This window comes from Trifolium pratense, linkage group LG2 (genome assembly GCF_020283565.1).
Source record: "Trifolium pratense cultivar HEN17-A07 linkage group LG2, ARS_RC_1.1, whole genome shotgun sequence".
Lineage (NCBI taxonomy): Eukaryota > Viridiplantae > Streptophyta > Magnoliopsida > Fabales > Fabaceae > Trifolium > Trifolium pratense.
The window spans coordinates 4,443,304-4,453,766 of NC_060060.1; the positions used below are offsets into that span (position 1 = coordinate 4,443,304).

At 32.0% G+C, this 10,463-nt stretch overlaps 1 protein-coding gene across 1 annotated transcript; it reads left to right on the forward strand.

The window, feature by feature from the left end:
* The first annotated feature begins 5,462 nt into the window (after positions 1 to 5,462).
* On the forward strand, positions 5,463 to 7,781 carry LOC123908562 (pectate lyase-like). The gene is made up of 3 exons (XM_045959234.1): positions 5,463 to 5,671; positions 6,542 to 7,199; positions 7,314 to 7,781. Exons 1-3 carry the CDS (start codon positions 5,463 to 5,465, stop codon positions 7,779 to 7,781), a joined length of 1,335 nt encoding a protein of 444 aa, XP_045815190.1.
* The last annotated feature ends 2,682 nt before the right edge of the window (positions 7,782 to 10,463 follow it).

Below are 10,463 nucleotides of genomic sequence, written 5' to 3' on the forward strand. Positions count from 1 at the left end.
TGATTATTGTTCATATATTTTATTTTAATTCCATAAATGAATAACTAAAAACTAATTCTAGTTGGTTTATAAAAAAAAAAAATTATCTAGGGACTTATAATTTTGATACAATGCAGATCAATGGAAGAATCAACAAAGAGGGAATTAAATTAAAGCAAAAATATGCAGGAAAACAAAAAGTACCATGTGAAGCAACAATTGATAATTGTAGAAATTAGGTCTGTTATTGTGATCGAATTCTTGAATCTAATTTCTTGTAATTCTTTTATATATTTTGTAAATATATATTTATTGATAGTATTGAAGAGTTATTCTCTCTCCCAGATATTATAGGTCAACTTTGGACCATACTGGATAAATAATTTGTATGTTTTTTTTCTCTTTACTCGTTATCTTGTTTGTCTTCATTGAATTTTTTTACACATAAGTTATTTATTATTATTGTTTGAACTATTTAATTTGGTTGTCATTGATTATTTTCCAGTTCCACACACATTTGTTCTCGGTGCGGTTTATTTCGAATTCACAAACCACCACTTTCAAATTTAAAAAATTAAAAGAACGATGAGATAGATCATTATGAAAATGCCATGCTCTTCCGATTAACCACCAAATGGTGATATTTTTAGTGCCATGATCTTCCATTATTTACAGCACTGTATGAAGAGATTTCTTTCGGTTAATGTAGATTAGTAACTAATTGAAGAGGAATATTTAAATAAGCAGTGTGCCGTAATTAATTAAAATCACAAGATATTGAGTATCACAAATTTTGGATAAGTTAGGCATTTTTGTTTTTTTCTCAAAAGATGGAACTTGTATTATTGAAAAATAGGGCTCGTTCACTTGGCTTCTCGCTTCAGAATGCTAGCGGAATTGTTGGCCTAACGCATTAACCAACTATCCGACCGAGATTTTGCCTATCGCTTTGAAATCATTGGAAAGGGGTCAGGCTTTCAGCTTATTCGAAAGGGATCCTCAACTAAACAAAGATTCGTACTTTTGCAAGAAAAAAAATCTCGCTCCAATCTTTTATTTTTGACATTATTAGAAAATAAAACTCAATTAACATATACTACAGTCTAGGGTTAATTAAATAATGCAAATATATGAAAATAAAATAGTATACATCATTTGCAACATTATTCGGGATGGAAGATTTCGCGAGAATAAGCATTATTCTTGAATATAAACTGAATTTTTTTATTTTATAAATCATGAATGCTTGAAGTTTTGAATGATAATTTTATTTTTTGGCCACCTTATTGATTTATATTTTGACATCCTTGAATGGTTTTTAAATTTTTTTCTTTCGAATTTATATGTTATTTTTGAAAAATTATTATTTTTTAAAATATTTATTGGCGGGATATTCCCGCCAACCAGGGGCGGACCTGTTCAAGGCTTGGTGTGGCTATAGCCACACCATCCAAGCCCAAATTTTTCTAAAAATAAAAATTTTATAAATAACTTTAAGTCATTTTGTATACATATTCGTATAAATATAAGGGACCAAATTGAAACCTAAAATAAATATAAGGGACCAAATATGTAATTAAGCCTTTAATTTTATAAAAATCAACTTTGAGTTTTTTGTCAAAAAATAGTGGACAACTAATTGAATTTATAGGATTGGGTAAAATTAGCAATTGAAGTAACATATAAATATAATATGACATAAAAAAATGTTTAATATATTTAATTTTTTTCAAGTAAGATAATACGGGTAAAATTGGAATAAAAATTAATAAGTTATAAGCTTATTGAGTTAAACAAGTGATATGCATGATTTAACATATATTCAATAAATTATAGTTTTTTCTTTTTTTTTTCCGAATAGAAATTTTGTGGTTTTTAGATATAGTTTATTGGTTTTTTTGTGAATAAATAGTTTCTAGTTTGTTGTTCCTTTTATGGATATACATATTGTATTAGTAGTAATTTCACATATTATTTGTTGTTTAACTAAATTATTATCAAGATGAAAAAATTATAATGTCTAAATTTTTTTAGCCCCACTAAAAATTTGTGGTTAGGTCCGCCCCCGCCGCCAACCATTCGCAATGAAAAAGGGTGGGGTAAGACTTTCAACTCGCCCCACTCTGCCCCTTCTTAAACGGGTTGGTGACAGGGTGGGTTGAATGGTTTTGTCATCCCTAGACGATTATTCAATTTTACCCATTTATGATTAGAGTAGGGGTTATAAAAATGTATTCATAAATATAAAAAGCGTTGCCTACATGTTTTGGAAACTCTTTCAAAACCGTTTATATACATGACAACGTTTTTTTTATTTTTTACGCAAACATTTGGTTTTGATATTGGTTTTTCTTTATATATATATAAATTCCTAATTTTGCCTTTAACATAAAAAAAATCGTGTTACTGTTGTTGATATTAAAGCTATTCAAAATGGTTAAACTTTCCTTCGTACCAATTACCATCTTTTTCATTATTTTTTCAGGTATGTATACTAATCTTTATATCATATTTTATAGAACCTATAAATGTATTGTGGTTAAAATCACGTTTTAACTCGTAAACTCGTTTGATTTTACGTTTTTAGATACGAAAAACATGTTAAATCGGATGTAAACTCATTTTCTGGTAAACTCGGAAAAAAAATGTGTTTACATCGAGTTAACTCGGTCAAATTCGCTAGAATCGTGTAAAATCGTCACACGAGTTTACTTGTGATTGCAAGTTTACCTTTAAAGGTCCATTTCCATTTTTTGGCCCAATTTTTTTTGTCTAATTGTCAAAATAAACAATTTTTATCGGCTCCACCTTCAATGAATTTTATTTTTGGTTATAATATTAAAAATTCTTTATCATATGAAGAAGAATTTGATGATTTTGGAGATGAATACACCGATGAAGATGATTTTGTATACTTTAACTTTTTAACGATTTTAGAAACTTATGAATCTTCTTATCTAGATTGTTATTTGAACGTTTATATGATTTTGTGGAGTAATTATATATTTTAATACAAGTTTGTGGACATAATGCTATTTATATGGTGATTTGGTATATTTTGCTTTTATAATTAAGATTATATTTTAAAATATTGACGTTTTTATAGTATTATACTAGTATATATGTCATGTACATAATAATTTTAATATTATTTTTATTTTTGGTAAACTCGTACGATTTTACGAGTTGAGTTTATGTGTCGAATTTACCTAAACAAAACGAGTTGAGGTAAAAACTCAATCCTGACAATCTTGTATATATATATGTTGGTAGTGTCCATTAGGTGAGGTTAACATGATGAACCTTATATCATTAACAAGTTTCTATAGGAGTATTTATCAAACTTGTTGGTTTAAAGTGGGATATAGATTTTAGTGATAAGGTCATGGTTTCAAATTCTCTACTAACAAATTAATAGAAAAAAAAAAAAATTCTATATTCTATTGTTTTCTCAGTTTATTTTTTGAATATATATAATTATGTTTATTTTTATATATATAGTTCTAGCAATGCAAAGTTGGGCAGATTGTATCACCACACGACCAGGTGAATGCTTCCGTCTTGCATGTCAACAATGGTGCAGTCAAACATTTATTAATGGTCGAGGTAGTTGTGGTAGTAGCGGAGACCCAGGAACAAAATATCAATGTATATGTGTACACAAATGTTAAGCTAAGAACAAAAATATCACGATTGCTCTATTTTAAATCTAATAAAATCACGGCAATTATATTTATAATAATATCAGTTTAATATATATTAAGTGTTTTGCATATTTATTGTCATTGAAAAATATTATTTCAACCAAATTGCTATTGAAAAAACGATTTTGAATAAATTGCAATAGAAAACATATAAACCAAAATTTGAGTGAATTTTTATAGTCTAAAAACATGGTTATAGTATAAGACTCTATCTTTTGAAAATGTAGGAGAGTATGATGGTGTAAAGAGCAAATAAAAACGTAACTAACACATAATATTGCTTGAAAAAATTGGAAAACTGGTTATAAAAAAAAAAAAAAAAATCTTCAAATAGAGAGGGATTTGGTATAACCGTATAAGTTAAGAATTGGAGGAATTCAAATTTGATGCATTTGAAGCCTGCCAAATTTACTAAATCAAACAGTCTTCAAATTTACTAAATGTTTTACAATATATTATTTTTTTTTTTTTTTTTGCTTTCACCGCCAATTTAATCTGTTTCAGCACCCTTCCGTTCGCAGCTGCGGGGATCGACACAATATATTATCTTTTTGTCAAAAAAAAAAAACAAACAAGTCTTTTTAAGATGCAATTTATTCGATTGAACATGTACGGTTGAGATCATTTCAAATGATTTTATAACTTTGTCAATTTAAACTGTTCAATTAATAATTAATTAGCGAGATTAAAAACTACGTGAAAATTACATGTTTATTTACTACAGCAAATCTCAATTCGCAAATGTGAAGTTAAGATTTAGCAGCAAGCATCAAGTTAGCTTCTAAAGCGTCAATTGGATAGGTTCGGGGTCACTTATACAGTTAAAAATATACACTAACTTATAATTAACAAAAATAATGTGTGAGACATTATCTCTCATCACCATTTAATGCAACAGTTTCCGCACAACTTACCATGCGGCTTGCCGTGCCACTTACCGCGCGGCCTAGCACGGGTATGTTAATGGTTAGGCATGAAATTGTCACACGAAAGACATAGAAATTGGCAAGGCAGAACACTTGCACAGTGATAGTGATGGAAATGGATCTAATCTAGTCGCTATGATGCAGTCAGTGCATCGAAGTCGTTTGATTAAAATCAAATGGTTCAGTATTAAATGCATTTTTTATATTTTAACATATAATATTCTGATTTTTAAATATAAACTATCTGATTTCGATCGAACGATTTTAATTTCACCGACCGCATGTGCAGTAATAGGTGCTGACCGCACTGGATCAAGGTCCCATGGTGATTAACGGTAATAATAGGATCTTATCCAAGTGGAAGGATTAATGATTGTCATAAGTTTCACTTTGCAAAGTCAATATTAATTCCCTTTAGTTTTAGACCTTTCACCTATTAATAGCCTAATGTTTTGGTTGAGATTATTATACTTAAAAAAACACAAAGGTTTTAGTAAAAAAATAAAAACATACAAAGGTTGTCCATCCTTTGCGGTTCTAAATTTAGAATCCTACCCTTCAAATTTTCAAGGACTACCAACCATTCCCAAAATTGTACTCCATTAAAGAACATAAACCAATGATTATGCTAAGGACCATACAAACATGGTTTTGATTGGAATAAGCATTGTCAAGGTCTTGTTAATTTGTGAATGTTAAGGGATAAAACTAGTCTTAAGACCTTGGCATTCAGGGAATATCAGGGAAAATAAACACATACACAATACACAAAATAAAAAACAAAAAGATAAACACATACACAATATCAGGGAAAACCAGCCTAAGGGCAGTAAAAAAAACACAAAACATGGGCATGGGAAAAATAATGGTACAAAGTTCTACTAAGGGTTTGTTTATTTTCTTGGTTACTTTTGCCATTACTATTCCATGCCTTGAGGCTGGGATTGGTGAGTTTGATGATTTTCTTAAAGCTGAAGAAGAAGAAGCCCATAAAATTGCTCTTGATAGTTATATTCCAGTTCCTGAAGAAGTTGTACATGATCTCAATGTTGATGTTCACTTGTATGTATCACTATACCAATTACTCTCTTTTCTCATGTATTATTATTACATCATGCATGCTAATGCTAATTGTTGTTATTAGAATATGTATATATCTTTTATATTTTTTTTAAAACTCGCTATCTGACCCTATGACTGACTAGTCTGAGGGCATCAATTTCACTGTCCACTTGCGGGGACTCTATTTAGAGTTGAATGACTGGCCCGCCGATTTTTTTTTGTTGTATGGACTGGTCCACCGAAATTGGCACTAAAGAAAATTGAACTTGAGACCTTGAGAGAAGCATACTCCAAGGATCCAAGTCAATACCACTAGACCAACTCAAGTGGGTTCTTTTATATTCAATTAGAAAGTTTGGCAACAAAATTATATGAATCAGTTACAATTTTGTAGTTAAATATATTGACGCAGTTTTTAATGAAGGCACCATGATTTATATAGATCAACATTGAGTATTGTCTGAATAGTAGCTGATTTGACTACCAAACGAAAAGTCGCACCACAATCTACAACAGTTCGTTGGCATGCACCATCTCCTATTAACTGATTATTATAACGTTCAAAAGAACCATCAAATTGGGTGGGTGGGGTAGCTCAGTTGGCACTTGCTGACTGAGCGGGTGTAGGCTGTTGGTCAGGGGTTCGATCCTTGGCAGCAGCAATTATAGTATTTTCTTTGTAAATAAGTTGGTGGTACTTATAAACCATCAACTTTAAAAAAAAAAAAAAAAAAAAAAAAAAAAAAAAAAAGAACCATCAAATTTATTCCTATGCCTGAAAATTCACAAACTTCGAATTAGTTAAGAAGATATACTATATATAAATTGTAAAATAATATAGGGTTTTACTCTACTTTTGATACAATGCAGGGCAATGGAAGAAGCAAACGACACAAGGAGGGAATTGAAGGAAAATCATAATGAAGGACCATGTGAATCAAGCAACCCAATTGATAATTGTTGGAGGTGCAAAGCAGATTGGGCTGAAAATAGATATCGATTATCAAAATGTGGTAAGGGCTTTGGAAGAAAGGCCGTTGGTGGGCTTGGAGGCCCAATTTATGTGGTAACTGATGAGTCAGATGGTGACATGGTAAACCCAAAACCTGGTACACTTAGATATGGTGCTGTTCAAAAAGGACCATTGTGGATAACATTCCAACGTAGTATGATCATTAGATTGAACCAAGAATTGATGGTTTCTTCTAACAAGACAATTGATGGTCGTGGAGTTAATGTTCAAATTAGGGATGGTGGTGGAATTACTATGCAATTTGTTAATAATGTTATTATTCATGGTCTTCATATTACAAATATTAAAGCTAAACCAGGTGGTATGATTAGGGATTCTTTTGATCATTATGGACTAAGAACAAGGAGTGATGGTGATGCTATTTCTATTTATGGATCTTCTAATATTTGGATTGATCATCTTTCACTCTCTCAATGTGAAGATGGTCTTGTTGATGTTATTTTTGGTTCTACCGGCGTCACCATCTCAAATTGTCACATGACAAAACATAATGATGTAAGTAATTTTACATTATATTGTAAATTAATAATGCACGTTGATGAACAATTAACAATGTAATAATTTCATTCAATTGATATTTATTTAATAAGAAAATGGCTACTATTGCAGGTTATGTTATTTGGAGCTAGTGATAAATTCGAAGGTGACAGGATTATGCAAATAACAGTTGCATTCAACCATTTTGGACAAGGATTAATCCAAAGAATGCCAAGGTGTAGATGGGGATTTGTTCATGTTTTGAACAATGATTACACACATTGGATTATGTATGCAATTGGTGGTAGTTCAGGACCAACAATTCTTAGTCAAGGAAACCGATTCATTGCTCCGGACAACGACGCCGCGAAGGAAATCACACATAGAGATTATGCTACACCTGAAGTTTGGAAGAATTGGCAATGGTCTTCAGAAATGGACTTGTTCATGAATGGTGCTAAGTTTGTTACATCAGGTGCACCTATTAATAGGGCTCCCTACAAGAAAGGGTTTATGATGAAACCAAGAGATGGAACAAATGTTAGTAGACTAACAAGGCATGCTGGTGCCCTAAATTGTATAGTAGGAAAGCCTTGTTAGAGAGTTTCGTCTTTAAAATCAATTTTTTTATTTATTAAATATATATAAGTGAATTCAGACGCCCGAGCGCGCACATGCACAAAAACTATTAGAGAATCTTCTAGCTAGGATTATGAATTGGCACAATGTTTTAGGGGAGGATTTTTGTTTTTTTAAAACATTTATATATTGTGGCCTTGTGTGAAAGGGTAGTTAAGAAATAAAGAGAAATTGTTCTCTTATTTGTAAACTTTTTTTTAGTCTATTGTTTTTTTTTATAGTTGTATGTTTTGTACTCACTTACATACACGAGTTGTAATTTATATTTGGTTAATTACTATATTAAAATTGTACATATATATACATGAGCTGTAATTTATATTTGATTCATATATTTTAAGGACTGATTATTTTTATTTAGGTTAAGGATTAAGTTAGAGAGAGTGACACTTATACTAAATATGTGAGGGCAACCTCAGTCTATGAGTTAGCTTTTGGGTTTGAGATCTAAGCATATTTTACAAATTTGAGGTTCAATTGAAAAGTAAATAAAGTTCGAATTCTTTCGAACAATTTATTCTTTAATCAAACTAATTAACCACTTGAATTACATTTATATGGTTAAAAAAGCAATAAGACTTAGTTTTGTTTTCTCATACAAATACAACGTGAAGAAAGATCTGATGAGTTTTCTTTGAAGAAATCACATTCTGCAAAGCAAATTCTCTGATGGAACACATATTCTTCTTTACACTTTTTTTTTAATCAAAACTAGGAAATTATTCGTCCTCACGTTGATCTTAACCAAATCCTTCATTACTTCACTTACAATTCACTTCTTTATTCTTCCTCCTCACCATTGAAAAGTTTCTTAAAAAATATATATAAATTAATAAGTAAAATGAAAGAGTTAAAGAAATGCCAGATTCAACTAAAACATTTTTATATCAACAAAATAAAAAAAAATTAAATAATATATTTTTTTACATTAAATAACTAAGAAATTTTTTCTGTAGACAATATTATAAATACTGAAACTCACAAACATAACTATACAATTTTAAAGTGGGAAAGGTACATTTTCTTTATCTGGGTCTTTCTATTGGTGGTGATCCGCGCCGTTTGGTTTTCTGGGAACCGGTGATAGCTCGTATAAAGAACAGGTTATGTGGATGGAAGAGTCGCTTCCTTTCTTTTGGTGGTCGTCTGATCTTACTCAAATCTGTCTTGACTTCTCTGCATGTCTATGTTCTTTCCTTCTTCAAAGCTCCCTTAGGTATAATCTCTTATATTGAATCTCTTTTGATTAATTTTTTCTAGGGGGTGAGGATCATAGGAAAATCTCTTGGATCAGTTGGAAAATTATATGTTCACGTAAGGAGTATGGAGGGTTGGGGGTTAGGCAGTTGAGCGAGTTTAACTTAGCTTTATTGGGAAAATGGTGTTGGAGGTTATTGAGGGATAGAGAGGGGTTATGGTATAGAGTGTTGGCAGCTAGGTATGGGGTGGAGGGAGGGAGGCGAGGGTCTGCGTGGTGGAGGGAGATTGTGAGAATTAGGGAGGGGGCTGATGGTGTTGGGTGGTGTCGGGAGATTGTCTCGAAGAAGGTGGGGGATGGGTCTGATACTTTGTTTTGGACTGATCCTTGGCTAGGGGATAGTCCCTTATGTGTGAGGTTTGGGCGTTTGTTTGATTTGGCGGAGAATAAATCAGCTTCGGTAGCTGAGATGTCTTTGTTAGGGTGGGGGTTGGAGGACATGCATGGGCTTGGAGGAGACGGTTGTGGGCGTGGGAAGATGAGATGTTGGGGGAGTGTCAAGCCTTACTACATACTATCTCTTTGCAGGCACATATCTCAGATAGGTTGGAGTGGTTGCCAGATCCCGAGCTTGGTTACTCTGTTTGTTGTGCGTATCAGCTTTTGACTTCTCAGGAGATGATTGCTTTGAGTGACGTTCATGATGATCTTATATGGCATAGACAGGTTCCCTTGAAGGTGTCGATTCTAGCATGGAGACTTTTGAGGGATAGGTTGCCAACGAAGACAAACTTAGTTACTCGAGGTATTATCCCAGCGGATGCTTGCTTTTGCGTTTCTGGATGTGGTGATGTCGAATCGGCACATCACTTATTTCTCACTTGCAATGTTTTCGGTTATCTTTGGTCGATGGTTCGGGCTTGGATTGGTTCTATGGCGGTTGATGCCAACAGCTTACCTGATCACTTTGTTTAGTTCACTCAGTTAGCAGGTGGTCAGCAAGCACGACGGTCTTTTATGCAGCTTATTTGGCTCGCTTGTGTCTGCATTTTGTGGCATGAGAGGAATCACAGGTTGTTCAGGAACACAACCTCTTCTTTACATCAAATGTTGGATAAGGTCAAGTTGTTTTCATATTGGTGGTTGAAATCGACAAATATCTCTTTAGTTTCAAATTTTCATTGTTGGTGGTTGACTCCATTGTTATGTATGCATTTTGTTTGATTGTACTTTATTGATGCTCTTGTAAACATTTGTTGTTACTATTAGCACACATTGTGCTGAGGAAATCACTCGTTCTTTTATTTATTTATTTATATTTCATTTTGGCCTCTTAAAAAAAAAACTATACAATTTTATGTTTGAACTCGAATAAAAATATTTAACCCAACATCGGTATTTTATGTTGAACTAAGATTCGTAAATAACTAAGACAACATCTTAAC

Bases quoted from the DNA above. Each gene is read 5' to 3' on its own strand.
- LOC123908562 (XM_045959234.1), top strand. From the start codon at position 5,463: ATGGGAAAAATAATGGTACAAAGTTCTACTAAGGGTTTGTTTATTTTC. The intron at 5,672-6,541 runs GTATGTATCACT...GATACAATGCAG, and splicing joins CTCAATGTTGATGTTCACTT to GGCAATGGAAGAAGCAAACG. The intron at 7,200-7,313 runs GTAAGTAATTTT...CTACTATTGCAG, and splicing joins ACATGACAAAACATAATGAT to GTTATGTTATTTGGAGCTAG.